Source organism: Typopeltis vanoorti, chromosome 6 (genome assembly GCF_054136105.1).
Source record: "Typopeltis vanoorti isolate ZY-2024b chromosome 6, IOZ_Tvanoo_1.0, whole genome shotgun sequence".
Taxonomy (NCBI): Eukaryota; Metazoa; Arthropoda; class Arachnida; order Uropygi; family Thelyphonidae; genus Typopeltis; species Typopeltis vanoorti.
Genome location: NC_143554.1, coordinates 115,431,509 through 115,452,759, shown reverse-complemented (window position 1 = coordinate 115,452,759; position 21,251 = coordinate 115,431,509). Strand labels below are relative to the sequence as shown.

General features: G+C 32.8%; 1 protein-coding gene across 1 annotated transcript in view; it reads right to left on the bottom strand.

Moving 5' to 3' along the window:
• Positions 1 to 19,916, bottom strand: part of LOC150105836 (myelin regulatory factor-like) — a 38,499-nt gene extending 18,583 nt beyond the window's left edge. Inside the window, exons 1-15 of the mRNA XM_090394576.1 lie at positions 19,765 to 19,916; positions 19,390 to 19,585; positions 17,097 to 17,173; positions 16,488 to 16,689; positions 14,977 to 15,057; positions 12,914 to 13,033; positions 12,311 to 12,535; positions 12,039 to 12,202; positions 10,497 to 10,619; positions 10,271 to 10,363; positions 7,054 to 7,163; positions 6,570 to 6,836; positions 2,959 to 3,321; positions 342 to 489; positions 39 to 159 (exon numbers count right to left, since the gene is read on the bottom strand). Of these exons, the coding sequence (XP_090250702.1) occupies positions 39 to 159; positions 342 to 489; positions 2,959 to 3,321; positions 6,570 to 6,836; positions 7,054 to 7,163; positions 10,271 to 10,363; positions 10,497 to 10,619; positions 12,039 to 12,202; positions 12,311 to 12,535; positions 12,914 to 13,033; positions 14,977 to 15,057; positions 16,488 to 16,689; positions 17,097 to 17,173; positions 19,390 to 19,585; positions 19,765 to 19,916 (2,442 nt within the window). The remainder of the gene's footprint in view (positions 1 to 38; positions 160 to 341; positions 490 to 2,958; positions 3,322 to 6,569; positions 6,837 to 7,053; positions 7,164 to 10,270; positions 10,364 to 10,496; positions 10,620 to 12,038; positions 12,203 to 12,310; positions 12,536 to 12,913; positions 13,034 to 14,976; positions 15,058 to 16,487; positions 16,690 to 17,096; positions 17,174 to 19,389; positions 19,586 to 19,764) is intronic.
• Positions 19,917 to 21,251: the final 1,335 nt, after the last annotated feature.

The window sequence follows — 21,251 nt, the reverse complement described above, 5'->3', positions numbered from 1 at the left end:
AAAAAAATTAAAAACAAGAGTTATGATCATATATTTACCTCTGTAGTGGGGATCTGGCTAACCTCTGGTGATAACGCTGGTTGGTTACCAGAAACCACTGGACAAGTCACTATTTGACTATGAGAACCACAGTAGACAACGTGTGCTGCCCTCTGGAGGCTAAAATAAAGTATTTGTCATTAGATTTATTTTTCACAGTATTTTAACAATGCATACATGTCCCTTAACATTAAAACTATATTCAAATGTAGAAAACAAATATAAACTAATTAGTCAAGTATCGTTATTAATGCAACTTAATATAAATTTATATGCAAATTAATTGGCATGGCAATACTTACACAAATTCGAGAGTGATGTTTTCTAGAACCATATATTTGGACAACGGGATGACACACGAGTGCTGGTAGTCATTGGTGCTGCAATAGCGATGCTCGATTGTGATGTTAAATTCTGCTATCCTTAAGGATTCAACAATACTCGATGGACCTGCAATGAGAATATGAGGAAATATGGAATATTTGAAATATATACAATGGCAGACAAATATATCGTAGGTATTTGGAAAGGAACATTTATACGACTGTCTCCTTCATGCAATTACATAAGAATGATGGATATTAGTAAATATTAAGCTCAGTAAACAACGAATAAATACATAGCATAGATATATAAGAAGAGTCCGGTTAGATTTTTCTTTTTTGTTCAACGTCTGCTATTTGTTTCTTCATCTTTTTTGCTTCTTCGGTTTTTCGTACTGTTTAATGTTTGAAAACTAGTCTAACTATTCATCGTCATCGCGCCATCGTATGGAAAAATAACTGCTCTTATAAATCTCACAACGTCCGTGATATCGCGATCCTGAATAGCGAAATATTTTTTATTTATTTTTCTCCCTGTATATGTCTTAAGTCGTAGTCATTTTCAGAGAGTATATTCTTAAGGGAGATAGTCAAAATTCTAAAACAAAAGTCATGAATATTTTTAAATAAATTTTTTCGGATGGTTCAGACTTAAGAAATTCTTGAAAAGTTTTATCAGGATAGGAACGGCTGGAAAGAAAGGCATTTATGAACATTGGAAATCTTCGATCTGAGTCCTTTAAACACATAAGTTCAGGAAATTGTCAAACGCTTGAACTAGGGCTGTAGGATTACAAAACAAAATAGGATTTGAAGTTCAGAAAAAAAAGGGAAAACAATCGTAGAAGTTGAAGGAGAGAAAGAGAAGTTGTTTTCCCTCCGAGATGTTCATTTACAATCTTCTATAGGTGCTAATGGGGGTTCTAGGATCGATTTTCTTGAGTTTACCAAAAACAAAACTCGCTTGTCCGTGTCAGAGATCGACCAACTCGGGAACCGGTCGAAAAAAACGGCTTAGAAAAAGTTTCTAGTTCGGCAACTAGAACTGAACTTAAGTCGCCGTTCCTCGGGCGATCTAGCGCAATGGACGCACACTTCACTTCCACTGAACTACGCAGGCTTTTGCGAAGTTTTTTCTAGTTAAATCATTCGCTTAAGACGCCCATGGAGTCAATTCATTTATGAAAATTAGAAACAAAGAAGACATATAGCGTTTAATCAGGATGTCTTTCACAGAGGGATGCATTACTCGCCCACATTTTTTATGCATACTACTAAAGTAGGCAACATTTTATTAGATATGAAATGTATTCTTATAGTAGAAAAGAAAGAAGGCCATATTAAAATCATATTGATGGCCTTTTAAAGATAATATAGCTCATCCGCTCTTTTCAATTCACTGCATCCCCGAAGTCTTGAAGTGTATGCTATTACAAGCGTGTATAATTCCAATTTTCTTTCTATTTCAAATCTTTGTGGTCTTCGTTGATAGACGGTCGTTCCTATATAGATCATAAAAAAATTCATTTTATTAAAATGAGTTAGTTCTTACTTTCATTTAATTTTTATTTTAATTTTCCAAAGTCCTCGTGACTTGTGTTTTTAACTGAAGCCCAAAGTCTGATGAATTCCCGACAACAACGAAGATTCATTTAATCAATTTTGGATTAATATATGATGAACCATGCAAACAATGATATGTTATTCAAATCTTTCCTAGTCCCAAAGGTAGACACTTGAAGGATCTGGTTGGAACTTCGATTATTATTAAGTTGTACTTTCCACAGTATGCTGGAAGATGTCTCAATTGAACCATGGATTTTCCAACGATTACGCTGAGGATTCAGAAGGTATTAAGATTCTCAGGATTCAGATAGGATTATACCATAACCAGTGAAGTGAATGTTAGTGAAGGATGATTTTAAATGATATTATAAAATAATAAAGACATTTATAACAAACATGGTTTGACAAGCCAATTTCTTCATAGACCTTCAGGTTAGGGTGTATAAATACATGCCGGAAGTTTTCTTGTAGAACAAGGAATTCAGTGGATGATGTCTACTCAGAAAGTTCCTCTGTGGATCGTCTTCTAACTCTTCCATACTATGACAGTGTAACTGCTAGATCCAAATAGCAAATTAACTGCCGAAATCAGCACAATGTTACTAGGAAATTACAATCGATCTAATAATGTTTATTAGACAGAGGTCTCTTAGATCTCTAGAAGAAATATTCTGAACTAATCCTCATAGAGTGATGTCACTGAATACTGGAATACTAAATGCGTGATTCAGAGAGAGAGAGAGAGAGTAGGATATCTACCATTTGCAGTTCCACCGCACTTCCTAACTGATTCTGCTTGAAAAGTTCTTAAAAGCAACAGAAGAAACTAAACTTGAGATCACTGTCCAACATGCAAGTTTAGCTCAAGTTCACTCTGACGCTTGAAATACTGGACTGGAAATTTTTTAAGTGTTAACATATCCGACTTCCATTTCAAAGAATATCTGGGACGACATTTCGCCCAAATCAAGTCAAAACCGCATTCAAATTGCATGATATCTGATCAAACATAACGTCGTGTTTTTCCTACCTTTTTCAATCTGTGGTTTTGGCGAGTTCCCTCCGTTGTAATCTTGTTCACCCGAAGCTGCTGATCTTTCAACCCTTTGAATGAACTTCTTGAATAAAGACGTTGTTCTGTCTTCGACTTCATCTGCCACTTTATCGTCCGTGTATTGTTGTTCGGCTGCATTCTCCTTTTGGCTAACGTTGTGCGCTGTTTGATTTCTAGTTGATTGCATGGAGATCGCCTCTCCGTCCACCAGGGAACTTGTGGTTGAGCTGTGATCATTGGCTTGCTCGGATTCAAGGAGTTCTTTTGAATTTGTTACGTTTGGGGTGATGGAGCTGGCATTTTGGGAGGAATGGACCATGTGATGAAAGGTTTTCCTGCCTGCAGAAGGAGATGAGAGGTAAATATTTTCAAATATATATTTTTATTATTTTCAAAGTCCATCTACATAAACAAATATTTCCATGGAAGCAAAATCGGATTTTTTTTTTGTTTTTAATTGCGCTAATTTATTTTAAGAAGTGGTATACTGAACATTAATAAGACTTCGTGTCAAAATACAGTCGGGTTATTGAATGACAGCCAAAGAAACTAAGCTACAAACGATTGTCTTATGTCTGTTAAGTGCCTGCGTGTTTTTCCGATTTGTGGAATGAAAAATGTTTTTTCAGCGAAAAACCACTCGGGATTCGAATCCAGGTTTTTCCAACTAAAAGGTATAACAAACTGAGTAAACTGATCAACCTATCTATTAGCCACAGAGTATTCAGATAACGCCTCAGTTGGCACATTCCTCATTAGATTTAGTAAAAATTATTTATTTATTTTTTTTATTTGAAGCAGGGATACTTTATTTGTCAGCAAAGGTAATATGCCTTTTCATGAAACTCGATCCTGTTTTAATTTAATAACTGATATTTCAGTTAACCTTGATACCATAATCTGTCAAAGCATCTGTTCTGTGAAGATATTCTTTCTATTGTACAGGATGAAAATCCGAAGTATGAGGTAGAAAAATGTTGAGCCTTTGTTCGCTGTTCACATTCAGTTGAAAAGTCCTTATAGAGGTCCTTGCATTCTATTTGGGTTTTGAATTCGAAGACGTTCTTTGCTATCGACTACGCTACGGCTCTGAACATCATCTGAACATTTGTTGCGTTTTTTTTTCTTCTTTCTTTCTTTCTTCCTTTTAAGTTTTCTTGAATTTTGGCTAAATGAGTTTACTCTGCTTTCGTTCTATTTTTTCTTGGCTTTCCTTTCGATTTCTAAGAATAATTTATGTTCTTAAATAAGATATAGTTGTTTCACTGGTTAGGTTATTATAAAATGCTTTTATTGTTTTAAGATTAGGCACGTTTGTCTGACTATTGTTCTATCCCTACCTCCCCCGGTAGACTGTGATTTACTTTAACGTTATAGTTATTGTGTATTAGGCAGAACATTATAAATCTCATTCTAATGATTTTGTATTGCAGATGGTCTGAATATGTTAGTGATTATAACCTTTAAATTAACAAATATTGTAATAAATTTAGTTTAATCGTTTATCCAAGTGTATGCAAACAAAGTTTGCGCCTGAAGTATCTTCAGGCGCAAACTCGTAGTAAAGGTGGACCAAGCTCTCATCATTCCTTGTCTCGGTATATCCCATAATGCAAAGCACATCTCTTGCAGACACGTATAATGCTATGCATTAAGGGAAGGGCCACTACCCAGATAATAATAAATAAATTAGACTATAATTAATAAATTTATTATAGTCTAACCAAGTGGAAAATAAACTTACAATATCTTTCTCTAAATCCAGAGTTAATAATAAGGTGAGACACCTTTTGGCAATTCGTATAAGTAAATATGACCTCTCCATTGCTTCTGCCCTAGTATCATCAATTCTGGATTTGGCTTCCACTGATGAGACCTCAATAAAGGTCGAAACCGGTCTGGGTAGTGGCCCTTCCCTTAATGCATAGCATTATACATGTCCGCAAGATGTGCTTTGCATTATGGGAGACACTGAGACAAGGAGCGATGAGAGATTGGTCCAGCTTTACTGCGAGTTGCCTCAGTCCTAAAGATATTTCAGGTGCAAAGTTTGTTTGCATATACTTGGATAAAGGATTAAATTAAATTTATTATAGTCTAACCAAGTGGAAAATAAACTTCTAACAAATATTAATTTCACTTTTGTAACTATTTCATCTTCGATGAAATAGTACAAAATTGCAAAGTTACAAAAAAGTTACAAAACACAGATATCTAAAATATTTACTTATTTAAATATTTTGCTAAACCCTGAAAGAACGAAAACTGTGATAATAATTTGGGGAATGAATGCATGTGTTATTTTTAAGCTCTACATATCAAACCGTATGCATATGAAAATGAATATAATTTCATTAGTAATTTCGAAAAAATGAAAAATAAATTGGAAATCACGTGCGTGGCAGCTAAATAAATAACTATAACGTCTTTGGGATTATTATTATAATCTCAGCTGTTCAGTTTTATCCTCCAGTAGTAGAGGCACTCAGCAGCTTAGCTCCATTAGTAAAGACATCGGAGGCATCTTACAGCCACACTGAGCAATAAGATCCACGCATATTTCTCGTAGTCTTTTTGCAAATCAGTTACCAGAACTAAACTCAAACTCCACTGTACTTCTTTTCATATAATTTTCATTATATAAACTCTTTCTTTAATATACAAAGCTTTACAGAAGTATCTTTGTAATTTCCTGTATTTTTTTTAAATTCTTATCCTCGCTTTCAAAAACTCTAAAATCATTGTATAATTAGAAAAATAATGAAAATATTATTTTAGTAGTCTTTTGAACCATAAAAAGCATTTCATGAAACCACAAAATTATTCAGATTTGAAACACCACTCTAAAAATATCCATTGACATAATTTTAATCTGTTATTTTAAATTGAAAATGAACAACTTTAAAAATATTTGTCAAAATCAAACAAATATTTTAATAACACTGCTTTTGGATCACTATTCAATGTCATGCTTTTAAAACAGCGTTATTAAAATATTTTTTAATTATTTATTTTATTATTTATTTAATTTATTCATTTTTTTCTTATTTACTATTTATTTAATTCGTTTATTATTATTATTATTTATTATTTACTCAATTATTTGTTTTTTATTATTTATGTAATTTATTCGTTTTTTCTTATTTATTTACTATTTATTTAATTCGTTTATTATTATTTTTTTATTATTTACTCAATTATTTGTTTTTTTTTATTATTTAATTTATTCGTTTTTTTCTTATTTATTTACTATTTATTTAATTCGTTTATTATTATTTTTTTATTATTTATTTAATTTATTCGTTTTTTTCTTATTTATTTACTATTTATTTAATTCGTTTATTATTTTTTTATTATTTACTCAATTATTTGTTTTTTTATTATTTATTTAATTTATTATACATTATTATTATTATTTATTTTATTATATGCATTATTATTTTATTTTATTTATTACTTTTTATTTATTTATTGTTTATGTTATTTTATTTATTATTTATTTATTTTTGAAAACATCTTTATTGAGTTTCTCAGATTTCAGGGGAAAAAAAAACTAGAATTCGATTCATATGAAGAACCGTACTTACTTTTACTCTTCACCGGGCTTCCACCTCTCTTAATATTGACATGACGAGTATCACTCTCCCCGGTATCTACGACCATTTCTTGCATACCTCTAACAGTGTCTCTCACGCTATGGCAACACGTGACGCGGCACGTGTTGAGAGAGAGAACGCTGTCTGTACACTCCGGAGGAGACCCAATTTCCGGAGCATCATGTGAGGAACCAATGTGCGCATCAGTAGTTGAAGACAAAGAAACACTTTCCACTATTCGTGGGCTGGTGGTGACATCTATTGGCAAAATATGTTAAATTATTTTAATTTTAAGTTACAAAGAGTTCTTTATTTAGAGTTAGAAAAAAGAAAAAAAAAATGGTATTTTTTCCAGTTAAGACATTCGTATTTATTTAATTTGCATCTGACATTCATCATATTATAAGGTACACTTTTACTCCACAAAGAATATGAAACAATTGAGAAAAATCACTACTATATTATTTCTTCTCACCTTCTAGAGTTTTCCAGTACCTTTCTGTGAGTAGCAGTGCTAGCGTTGGAGGAACTTTAGTTGGCTCAGAGTGTGTCATTACACTGTTCCCTTTGGTGACAGGCTGGCTGCTGAAATTTGCAAAATGCTTGGTGAGAATAAAGGTCGCTAAGTAGTATAGAAATTGAGACATGACACGACATAAATTAAAAAAAATGAATTTTATTAATTAGGAAAAGATTTTTGGAAAATTTTCTAGTGTTTTTTCCTTTTTCTTTGTAGAGCCAAGGCCTCTTGCCCCCCCCCCTCCCCTCTGAGTGCGCCACTGTGTGTGTGTGTGTATATATATATATATATATATATATGAGTGGTGTCGCTTGATCATTTCGGTTGGGTGTGCTGTCATGTTTTTCAGGAGAGGGGGAAGCTTGGAGACAAATAATTACATCAATAAATTATTTTAATTATTGATTTAATTAAATAATTACATCAATAAACGTCTTTTAGCTTTTTTTATGTAATATTTGTCGATGTAAACCTATAATTATTTTCATTTTGCATCGATTTTAATGATCTTTAATTCTTGGGGGGAAAAAAGATATTCAGAATTAATAGCTTTTAGCACAATTTCATATATTAAAAATTTGACTGGCATATTAAATTATTTCAGTTTAAAAGCAAAAAAATCATAAACTAACAAGTAAAATAATATTAAATTACATACACTTACTTTTTAAAAATGTATTTTTCTGTTTAAATTTGTTTCATTATAAATTTACAATTCACACTTCACTCAGTGACTCACTAAACACAGAGGATAAACTAATCAGTCACTGTTTACAAATGAAAAACATGAACCAAAAACAGGAACACGTGTTGTATTACTGCAATAAAAGACATGTTCTATGGCTACCCCGCAACAGGCCAACCCATAATAAAATTTTAAGACAGACAAAGCGTTCCCAGGGTCGAAGGTGTAAGATTACATATCTCAATCAATTTTACGATTATAATTTGTGGAATTTTTTTAATCGATCCTGGGGGAAGTACCCTTTCCCCCCTGCTGATGCCCATGATCATGGGATTGCATTTTATCGATGTATGAAAGTTTTGAGAGGGCATAGCACATCAGTACTCATCTTAATTGGTCCAATGCAATTAATTGAGGATAACTTTGAATACTTCTGCATAGAATGGGGGAACAATCTGTTTTATGATTGATTAGAAAACAACAATGCAAGAGAATGCTATATTTGTTTGTTATATTTGAAATACTCAAAGATGAAAATATGTGACCCATCATTTATAAGACATGAGAATAGGAAGGAATAAGTGTGAGTAGAAACACTTTCATTAATGGTAAAGAATAATTAAGAATTATTTGTGATATGTGTGTCCTATAAATTGCTGGGTGGAGCGAATAGCACGATCCTATAAATTCTAAATATGAATAAGTGAATTTATGATGGCATAATTAAAAAAAAAAAACTTATGAGAGAGAGAGAGAGAGAGTATTGCAGGAATAAATATGGTTTGATGGAGCAGCAAATCATCTCATAAAATTTGTTGCACATGTTTTGTATATTTCTCTGGTTTGTGTATATTTCACTCTGTTTCGAAGAATTTTATTTTATTTACTGAGACTCAGTATACATAACATCTGATCATTATTGGAATTATGCACACTTTCGAGAATCCTAAATTCATTAGGGTTTTTTTTTTTTTTTAGTATCAGCTGTTCTTCAGTCTTATCAATCTCACATATGCTGGTATTTGTTGTAGATCAACAACGTCTTATAATACACAGAACATTCATTTTTATTCAGGAATAGATATTTTTTACTGTCTGTTGTTTCTGAAGACTAGAATAAAAATGTCTCTGGACTGTTAAAAAAAACTTTGCAACCACAACAGATGCTATACTGCACAAGCAAAAGAAAAAACAGTTAGCATTTTTCTCCTAACATCCACTTTCAAATTTTCAGTTCCATAAAACACGTGTAACAGCTGTTTGTAATAAAGCCATCGGATATAGTAATCTCTCAACTCATGACAGTGGCAACATTCAATTGGATTGGTTGACACAATAACCAATCACAGCCGCTAGGTGCTGAGTGAGCTCAAAATTTAAGCTAGCCTAGTCACGCCTTCTCAGCTGTTTAAAAATAAACGGCTATTGCCGTTACCCAGCCATGACTAGAACTTTTTAGCTCAATAACACCCCATCCACACAGATTTTCTTCTTCATTCAGATGACGGGATAAAGAGTCAAGGACTCAGTCCATCGTCCAGTTCTTTTAAGGCAAAAAATGTCGATGTTTTCAAGAGAAAAAAAAAAAAAAACATTTACTTGGATAAAAGCGTGAAAGATGATATAAACTTAGCAAAAAATTTCGATGTTTTCAGGAGAAAAGGAAAAAGATCTATTTAGATAAAAACATGAAAGATCTTTTCTCTGTCATAAAAAAAAAAAAAAAAAAAAAAAAAAAAAAAAAAAAAACCGATTGTATAGGATTGATATTCCTACATTTTTGCATCGAGGCATTCGATGACCACACAAAACGTTCCTTTAATTGATCACTTGAACTTATAACAGTTTTTTTCTGGTATCAAAAATTATTTATCTGCTACAGTCGTCAATAATCGTGATAACTATTATTTACGCGCAGGCTTCAGATATGCTATATTCTGCTATCATGAAATGAGAGGCAAATACAGTTTAGTATTCAGTACAAAACCGCAACGTGCTTAGCATTGTTGAAGAAATTAAAATAACAAACTTCACAAAAATGTGGGAATAATCTTACAGGCGATTAATGTAACTGTCTTTAATAATAATAAAACAAAATGCTATAGAAAGGCAATGCGGGAAAGTTAACATTCGAGGATCGAACTATTAGCAAAATAAATACATTTTAAATATAATTTAGACATTTTACTTCCATTTTTCAATAAATAAAAATATATTACAATTAAATATAATAACTATATGCAGTAAAAATAAAAATGAATAAAATTAGGCTATTTTTATTTATTTTTTTTTTTTAAAATTAGGCTATGAAATTAAAAATTACAAATCAAAACAATAAAAGGAACAAAAAAATATAAATATAGAATATAAAAAAAAACGAAATAAAATTTTAAAATATGAAGTATAAAGATATAAACAATATAAAAATTACAAAAATATAAATAAACCGATATCTTGCATATAGGAAATGAAAGCAGCGTAACTTACACTAACTCACTGTGGATTAGGTTTCCTGAGAATATGGTAGATCCGTATCTTTTGTGCCATTCCAAAATATACAAGGTAGCCATAGCGACAAGGCTAAAAAAATAATAAAATTAAATGAAACAATCACCTCTACACATGGATTTGAAACTGTTAGATTTCTCTTATGGTGCAATTATATTCGTAAATCGACTGAAACGTGCAAGCGAATTTTCAAGTAGTTATTTACCAAAATGTCATGACGAGTATCAAGATGACTATGGTTGTTTGTAGAAAATAGTTGCTGAACAGAGTCTGGTTGCTATGGTGACGGTGATAACTAGCGGATTTCTTACTAGCACTTGTTACTGTACTACTCCGGCTGCAATAAAAGATAATTAGAAAATATAAAAATGAAATATACGGACATTACCTAATCATTATTATAGTGTACCCAAACATTACCTAAAGCGCGTCTCAATTTATTTCATGAGATAAAAGGCTAATTTTCGGAGCACCTACTCATTACAACCTATTGAGTAAAAAGCATTGCCATGGTTATGCAACCTGAGCATCTACTCGGACTAGTACAGTTTTTTTTTTTTAATATCCATTAGTAAATTTAGAGATTTTATATCAAGTTAATTTGATTAAATGTATTTGGAAACTGTCTAAGTAGAGAAAAAGAGTTAAAAAGTTTAAATAAAATTTAAAAAAAAATGAAAAATAAAATTTTAAAAATTAAATAAAAATGAATTTTAAAAAATTAAACAAAAATAAATTTAAGAAAATTTAAATAAAATTTAAAAAGTAAATTTAATCACTTTTTTTTTATTTATTTTGGTGAATAAAATATTAATTTTAAAGAAACCTGAGATCACGAATATGGATTCAATTTCTGATGAAGACACTAGTTTAGTACGAAATGTGGCTAGTTATATTAACCAACTGAGAAGGGATCGAAATTGAACCGGAAAATTCTAAGCATTGTGATATAATAATCCATACATTAATACTAGTGGAAAGGAGAACGTACAGCTTTTTACTAAAAACAGGTAGCGAGTTAACGGATTCCAGCTCACAATGTCCTGTCCAATCACACAAGATCCTGCAGTCTTACTTCATATTCGTTCCTACAATAATATTTCATTTGCGACACCATTACGAGCCTACACGACTGAAGCGCCCTCTAATTGTAATGTTCACCGTTTCATCATTGAATTCTATTGTACATATTTCACAATAAGCAATTCACTTAATATGTTTAACCCAGAATTTCAACAATGATCAACGTTCTACTCAAGTAGCGATAATTATTTTTAATTCTCATATACAGTAATAACGTTATAAGTTATATAACGTTGCATGGTTTCTGTGTATTGCAAGAAACAGTTTTGAGTTGTAAGGAAATAATATTTCTGAAGGGATGTTTGTAAGCTAAAAACAATTGTTGTGGTGGCGTAAAAAAAAATATCACCGATAGTCGGCGCGACTGTCGGTAATCCAAACTACCACGTCGGTAGTTTAGAGGCATCATATCAGAATATTTCAAGTTATCAATTAATTTAACTCGAGAATTCAGAAGAGAAGGCATCTGTACTCAGTATTACAGATTTTTTGTAATTGAATCAAATTAAACATTAAGAATTATTATGAACGGATTTTTTTTTTTTAAATCTCTGGAAAAGCTGTTTAAAAGATTCGTCACTTATCGGCCATAATATTGTAGCTAAATAAATAAACAGTAATAAATAGCCGTTATTTGGAAAGATTTACGAAAATAAATACTAACCTGGTGACTGTTACACCACTTGAAGTGGATTTTACACTGTCTAACCTCTTTAAATGGCTTAATTTTTTGTTAATCCTTTCTAATTCGTCTATCCTAGTCTCGAGGTTATCTGTAACTTTACATAGCTCCTTTACTGCTCCTACATTTTCTAGGAAAATACGATCCTGAAAGGAGAAAAAGAAGTTTTTATTATTTGCTTGTTTATAATTTGAAACGTGTAATGAGAGAGAGAGAGAGAGAGAGAGAGAGAGAAAGAGAGAGTATGTCTGTACCTTATTCACTACGAGGAACTTTTCGATCATGTTGCCATCGGCAAGCACCACGTTGCCAGTTTCCCTGACAGCGTCCGGCAAAATCTTTTGGACTTCTTGAGCTATGACACCAGTGTCAGTAGTCTCATCTTTTGCTAGACCCGCATGAATGGCAAATTCTGGACGGTACTCGTACTTCACTATTCGGATATTGCTCACATTTCTTAATTGGTCTTTGGTATCAATCTGAAAAATGAATGGTAGACACGTTTAAGACTTCTGACAACCTTTGATTGATCTCTTTGTGAAAAATGAGAAATATTGCACGCACGCCCTCGTGTACTTTAAAAAGGCACGTCCGGATTACCGATATAAGTTACATAGTTAACTTAAAGAAGAGAAACAAGAGAAAAACAAATGATATCAACACCGACCATGAGAAAGTTAAAAAGTGTTGTTATGGCGAGTGGACCGGGATAATCTTAGGCCTTTATATCAAAACTATGAAGTAAGGATTATTTTACCTGCTCGGTGATATATCGAGTTTGGCTCAATTGTATTTATTTGTACTTAAAATGTGTTTAAGATTCTTCTTTGTACAAAAAACTTTGGTCTTACACTTACTTCTTCAATGTTAGTCTTTGCTCTGGAGTCGGAAGGTTGAACGATATGTCCTGTGACCTTGACATTTCCGTGGACTACCAACGTGTCCTCGGGTCGATCAGTATTGATACCAACTCGTCCCTAAAAACCAGAGAAATCATCATAAAGGGTAATATAATACAAAGAAATGAAAAATTTTTTTCTTTCACTGATGAATAAAAAAATTCAAATACTAGGCTGTAACGTGAACAACATGAGTATGCAAAGTACAGTTATTAAATATTACACATAATAAAACTTGGCGCTTTCCCCAAATTCGGAAAAAAAAAATGTTCTCCTAGAAACTGTGTCCCGAAGTTCAATATAGATATTGCTAATGGTTCAGTTGATGGTAGACGAGTTTTAGACTGAATTCATCAGTTATGTACAATACCCGGAAAGACTAAGCATGTCTCATATTCTAGATAAATTGGCTTTATCCGATGTCAAGTTGACACAAGACAGATTAAGAACATTTTCCGTAAGGGACAAATTTAAGAACAAAAATAAAATAAAATAAAAATGACTTTAATGATTACATTTACAACATTGTAATCTGAATTATGTTTGGCCCTAGGCATCAAAAGGCAAAGGGTTCTACCTTAATAGAAATCTTTAAAAGAAGGGAAAAGAATACAGGGCCTCATCAGTATTATAACGAAATCGTAATCTGAACATGAATGGGGAAAACCTGTCCTAAATCATGATTTAAACCTCAAACATATCTGCGATATTCTGAATGGGAGTCAAAGTCATGATGAAGAAGTCATGCTTAGCAGATAAAGTAACTGTTGCTTTGAGATGAGACAAAACTCTGATTGAGGCCCTGTCCCTCTGAATTACCTGTAGTCAGTGGCGGCTCGTGGCTTGAAATCGTGGGGTGCTGCAACTTTCGAAACATACATACACACTGTAACTACCGTGTATACGTGTTTGGATAAAATATCAAAACTATGGTAAAAATTAAAAAAAAAAATTAAACATGAAAAAATATTGTTTATTATCGATAAAATTATACAGTTTAATATAACTCAAAATTACTTTAAAATAAAATCCATTCCTTTAATTGTAATTAAAAAAAATGAATTTGCAATTTTTGGACATTACAATTAAATCCTTTAATTGTAATGTCCAAAGAGACGGAATAAACACGATAAGCACTACAAACACTACTACGGGCGCAAACTACATATAAACAACAGCGCAACTGCGCCGCATTACGCTAATAGCTCGTATCTCACTATGACATGCATATACTTGCGCGCGTAGCAATTATTTTGCAATCATGCCCAAAGCAACCAAGGGTATGAGGGCGCTGTATTATATCTGTTAATTGCGTGATTTGTATTCTGGTCAAATTAATGTATTGTTTATTGCATTGAAAGTGTAATCATAAACAGGGCCGCCCCTAGGAATTTTGCCGCGCCATGCAGTAGCATATTTTGCCACCCTTTCTCCCTTATTTTTCATATAGTTTATGCCAACTTTGCCGCCCCCCAAAAAACTTGTCTCCCCGTGCAAATGCACGTCTTGCACCGTCGGTAGAGCCGGCCCTGATCATAAATGTCTGCTCTGTTTCCAAAAATATGAAACTTTTTATTCTTCTAAGTTATGGATTATTCATTGTTTTATCTGTTTTTTTTTTTTAATATTAAAATTACGATAATGAATGCAAAAACCTATTAAATTCTGCACTTGCACGATTTTCAAAGGAAGAAACGCAACCTGTCTTTAGAAAATCACCTAGGGGCGACAATAATTCTTTCTTTCGACAAGCAGTCAAGCGTGATGGGTTTCCCATCCAACCCAAAAGTTTATTTATGTGACATCAACTCGATGAAAAATAAGTAGTTTGAAAAAAAAAAAAAAAAAAAAAAGACAGATATTAATACATCTCATTCCTAACACGCAATTGGGACTTTTACATCCCTACAGGGGGTTATTTATCACAGATACAGTTTAATATTTTAATAGCTTTTTGGGCGTGCGAAAAGAAACTGTGATACATTAGTGACTTAATTTAGTGCGAGAAACATTCTACTTACAGCATGGTATATGGAATCTGGTGTGTGTCCTTTCTGCCACGAAAGTTCCATGTCATTTTCAAACTGTCCGGGATTCGACGCCTATAAAAATAAATAATAATAATAACTAATTAATTATATTCAGGTTAGCTCAACACCTGCATTCCTTGTAACTCTGGCAAGGTTAAATTTCATTCGTTGGCTTATCATTAACCATATAAGAAGATGCACAACAACTTCACCTGATATAGTTTTTCTGCTAACACATTGATTAGTTGTTGTTTTTTATCATTTTTATCAAGGAAATGATCTGCAAAACATATTTATTATAAAGACGGAATTTAATTATTATAAATAAATCAATTTTTCACAAATGATATTTTGAAATTCTTTCAATTATACCGATGTGTTCATCGCATTGCTTTGACTTACGAATGAGATGAAATAAACACCTTTTGAATTAATAACATCGCGTATTTAACTAAGCAAAAGTGAAACAATCTTAGGAGCTCCCTCTAGCGGGAATCTAGAACTTTGTAAGTTTCCAGAATTTTACGTTCTGCAAAAGATAATTATTATAAATACAGAATTTAATTATTATATTTATTATAAAGACAGAATTTAATTATTATAAATAAATCAATTTTTCACAACTGATATTTTGAAATTCATTCAATTATACTGATGTGTTTATCGCATTGTTCACATGAATTAAAGCGCCAAATGAATTAATAATATCGCGTATTTAAATAAGCAAAATTAAAACAATCTTAGGAGTTCCCTCTAGCGGAAATCTTGAACTTTGTAAGTTTCCAGAATTTTACGTTCTGCAAAACATATTTATTATAAAGACTGAATTTAATTATTATAAATAAATAAATTTTTCATAACTGATATTTTGAAATTCATTCAATTATATCGATGTGTTTATCTCAATACTTTGACTTATGAATAAGATTAATTAAACACCAACTAAGCAAAAATAAAACAATCATAGGAGCTCCCTCTAGCGGGAGCCTTGATCTTTGTAAATTTCCAAATTTACGTTCAAAATTCTTGTTTGATTCTTTTTCGAACTACGCAATTAGTTTAAAATTTTCTGAGAAAATCGTTAAGAGACCTAAATAGTCCTTTTATTTTATAGCATTTAATTGAGTTTGATTGTAGTTACATAACTTTATGGTATTTTAATTATATATTTTGGAATCAGAGATAAGGTTGTTTAATGGGGTTATCGTAGAACCATATTGCGTACCTACTCATTTTAGATACAAAAACTTTTGCATAATACTAATTTGCATACATTTTAAACCGATTTTCTTTTCGAAATGGATCATGGCGCTCTACAATCCTGACTCCTATACCATCAAGGTATTGATCAAACCAATATTACTTATTTCTTTGTTGTTACTCTTTCCTTGAGATGTGATTTTGTTGACTGCATTTGTCCCTACTTTGTCATTACATTCGACAATCTATGATTACTTATACTAAAAAGCAGAATCGATATTTCTATGCTTCTTATAACTTACCCTAACAATAATTTTCTCTGAAGCATGAGCCACTATGGTGTATATTTGATCACCTACGTGAGCACAGAGGCTTATCACCAAATAGAAGTACCTCTGATCGGGATTAGGTTTTCCCTTCTTCCTCATGTTGTTCGACGTTGTTTCACTAAAGTGTAGTCGCCCCACTGTAGTCTTTGTGACTTGGTCAGTTTGAAGCTCCACCCTGAATCAAAAATATTTCGATAAATGCTATTTTTGTATTTACATAATCCAGTTTGATATTTTCATTATATTTATAGTATAGTATCCGATTTTAAGTTTTATTATATTGTAATAGGCTATTTAAACGTCATTTACCTTTGCATAATGCATACATCAGAATAGAAAGGGTGTGAACACACACACACACACACACATCTGTGTTTCTAGTCTTTGATCAACTGTTTTTTTTTTTTTTCTAACCTAAAACTGTTTTCTCTACCGTTGCTTTAGCGTCTTCACACTCTCTATCTATTCTAACATCTTCATTGCATGAAATCAAACCATAAAGTTTTAATAAATTTAAAAAGTATATAAAGGTAAACTATAAAGTTACACTTAATTAAACGTTTTAGCTTAAAAACAACTTACATGACGGGGTGGAATGGTTTTTTACTCCTGTCAGACTGTGACTGCTCAACTTTTATGCACTGACTGGGAGACTCCACCTAAAAAAACGAAATATATAAAAATAAGATTTTAATTTAAATGAAATATTTTTGATCAGTACCTTATTTAGTCTATATTTTCTGTATTATAATCCGTATTTTACTGATGATATATAGTTTTGATGGTGCATGAAAGTAGGTAAGATAAAAGTCAGTGATCTAAATAATAATAATAAAAGATGAGTACGTTTCTTTTTTAACAGAAAAAGCATTTAGTAAATAAACTTGGGGTAAGATTATTTTCATCGCTCTACATTTTATGTGCATCCTACCCTACTTCTATTACTAAACCACGATAGTACTAATACAGATCTATTGTACATTTTTTAACATATCTTAGGTCAGCTACGTATTACATAATAGGGGAACACTTAGTTCAGAAATTCGTACATTTATAGCATCTCTATGCCATATTTAATAGACTGTTTTGATAAGCGTTGCTGTTGGTGCTGATATTTATTAGCTGTACTTGACATTTTCCAGAAAAACTAACAAACAACGCAAAAAAAAAAAAAAAAAAAAACCTCTAAATATGTGTCCGTAGTTATTTTGAGGGAGAGGAAGAGGGTTTTACGGTGGAATGTAAAAATAAAAATTCGTACAACTCTGAACTGCAAGATGCATTATCAAGAAAGTAGACAGCACGTGATCGCATTTACAGAACCGCCTCTGACCTATTTGTAGCTTGATAGACGTGAATTGTTCGAGGCGACAAATATTAATTTTGTACGTCGGAAGAAATAAGAGTAAAGTATTCTGAAATGTTCGAATTGTTAGTCGAGTCCTAAATATGTCATCGTTCTGTGGTTTTTAAGGCAAAACAGAAAATCTAAGAAAATTGAAATACAGAATAAAATAATCTGTATTATATATTATTTAATGCTATCGAAAAAGGCCAATAATGGCAGCTTCTCTTTATTTTCTCCTAGCGTCGTCTCTTGTAATGTCTATCAGATTACGATTACCAAAATGGCAGATATGTTGACCGTGACGCCAAAGCAATTACGAGGCGAGTGTATTATTATGTAAACTGCGTGTGTATATTCTTAGACTATTTTATCTGTTTTTTCAGAAGCAAAAACTCTACTATCTGAGATTAAAATCCTATTATCTTAGTATGAAACTAACTCTGTTTTAAAGCCGTCCTAGAGTGATACGAATACAACTTCGTTACAATTATCGAAGTAAACTTAAACTCAGTGCTGCCACCTCACGGTAAGATCTACCAACTCAAGTATTCCTTATCTGATAGATGTTCACCTGTCCACCAATTTCTAAAACACACACACGGTTAAAGATATATACTTACTTTATAATTATACTACATTTGACCTCCCTCTTTCCCCATCTCGAATTTCTAAATGCAACTTGCAAATGCACGGCATTCGTTGAAGTCAAAGATGCAATTAATAAAAGGTAGAAAATGCAAAAGTTAAATTACGGACGGAATGTATTAATGAAGTCAATCTCGGTATAAACAATGAGGGGTAAAAAAAAAAAAAGTTCCTGTCACGAATATAACTATGCTGATAACGTAACCTAAACGCGCGCGCACACACCACACGACTCATTTTATTTTCAGGAATAAATGTGGCCCTTTCGCTTTTTCTGCCGTAAACGACTTAATTTTCCTGCTTTCGCCGCCAGAGTTCATTCCTCCGTATATATATACGGTACGTACTATCTTAATGCAGCACACACCGGCGCTGGCGATTGTTACTTTGATTTGTACCATAATTGCAGGACAGACTGTGGCTACTGAAATGAGTCCAGTTCTAACCTTGTCATCATAAATGCACATTAAGTCATCAGAGATAATACGTCATCCCTTGTTATCTGCGCTCCTGTTTAGTTAGATTCTCTGTGTTCGGTTTCGGAGGCTTCTAGCAGTCTCTTCTGAAGTGTGCGACCGAAATGACAGCTTGTTCAACTTACTAACCATTCGTAGGCTATGTAATGGCAGGTCTGTGGATGCTGATAAGATCACAATTATACTTTTCGACTTCGTCTTAAAGCTGTTGATAGGAATAAAGTTTTCTCGAACGTGGACGTAGATAATCCCTTTAGAAAACAACGAGTCTTTCTTAAAACAGATGCCGTGTTGATGATTCTTATGAGACAGCTTTTTTTTTCCTTTGCTTTATTTGTAATAAAAGCAGGAAGACATTTAGAGATAACACCAAATACTTCCTTTTTATTTCGACAATATACTTTACCTTTACGCCATGGAAGTGGAGATAAAAATGATCGAATTCTTTTGGTCCTTCCGGGGTCCGAACAAAGCGAGCAATTCCTGATGGCTGGACGTGCACTGTCACTTGGAAGTGGTTTTTCTTCTGACAAACAAATGCATCATCCGCGTTACTAAAGTTGAAACCTTTATCGGCATCTACTCGGTAGCTAGTAGTTGGTCTGAAATGATAATAAAACAAAAATGGTGTTTAATGAAATTTTCAATTAGACATCGAAAAATTTTCTTTAATCAAATATTTTAAACTAATTAAGTATAATTTTTATATGCTCATTTTTATTATATATCGGATTATCTTTAACACGAAGAGAAATTAAGACACAGACAGAAAAATTCTCACAAGTCTTTCAAGTCCTTGTCACATAGAGTGTGCCATGTGTTCTGTTGAAAGGGCTGAAACCTGATGCACTGATATGTAGCATCCAGAAACATATTGCTATTCTCTGGCCCTCCGAAATCGAAACTGTATTCATCATCCGTAGGAGGTAGCATCGTACCGGTACTTCGAGGTTCAGGAGAGAGACCTACTAGCAAATAGATATAACAGCACCAGTCACTCTCCTCTCTTAGTCATCATGGTTAATTACAGAAACAGGTATCGATTACATATACGTACAAATATGCAACACGTATTCAAATTATAAGCCAGACGTTGTAGTACCTGGTTCCTGTTTGATGTGTATCATGCCATTCAGAATACTGCTGCTGACATCTGACTTAGGGGAATCGGAAAGTTTCTTCTTTTTACTGGGAGTGCTTCCAGGACTGCTAAGTCCTTCGCACATAAAATCATCGCTGCCAGAAAGAGAAAGAGAGTATTAGTAGGATAAAATATGACATCAACGAAAAGCTATTCAAAAAAATTAAAAAATAGCTATGAAATGATCAGCAAAAATAAATAAAAAAATAAGAATAAGTAGACCATACTTAATCAAATAGGGATCTAGTTTTTTTTTTTTTTTTTTATGTTCCTCCCAACCACGAAAAGCTATTTGTAAACTTATAATACATTTTGTACCGAGAGCGGGCTAGGGATATTTTTCAATTTTTTTTTATCAATTATATATATACATTTTTTGTATTTTTCATTTACGTTTTATATAGTCCGGACACCCTGCCCTTGAGATCAGACACGGAACTTTTTACAGCCACTTCTGGCCTCCAGTAAGCATGGCGGTTCACACCGGGTGATGACATTCATCTCCCATCGAAAAACAATCACAAACATCCATGCCCATGACAAGATTCGAACCCACAGCCTGTCGGTTTAAGCCAGTCCTTATAAGGACTGGCTTAAAGGGGCGAAGCAAGAATGCTTTTCATCTTCCTCGTTATCTGTAGAGGACAATGTAGGGATAAAGTGTTATTAACTATTAAAGCTCTGATCATGGCAAGAGGGTAACAGCAATAGCCGAGCCTCAGAATTTCATTGGCTACAGCATAATAATTTGAGTTCAACAAATCTTCATCATCGGCCTGTAAAGTAAGATAGGCTGAGGGTCAGCAGATATAGGAGAGGAGATAAAGATAGAGTGCATAATGGTAGAGTAGGTGAAAGAGGCCTCAGTTGACCTGTTTTAGCTGTATGCCCCCCCCAGGGGCGATTCTAAAACGGTCGTTGATTTTTCACTTTAAAAAAAAGGAAAAATCCTAAAAAGTAAAACATGTAAAAAAAACAAACAAAAAGAGATACAGAGAAAAGAAAAAATTGAAAGGTAAACTTAAACGTGGAGATGGATCTGGCCCGAGTGATGCAGCTTACAAGGAACTGCACCGCCTCGCTGTAAGCCTTCGCCGCTCGTGTTCTCAGGTCCTCCCCCACCTGTG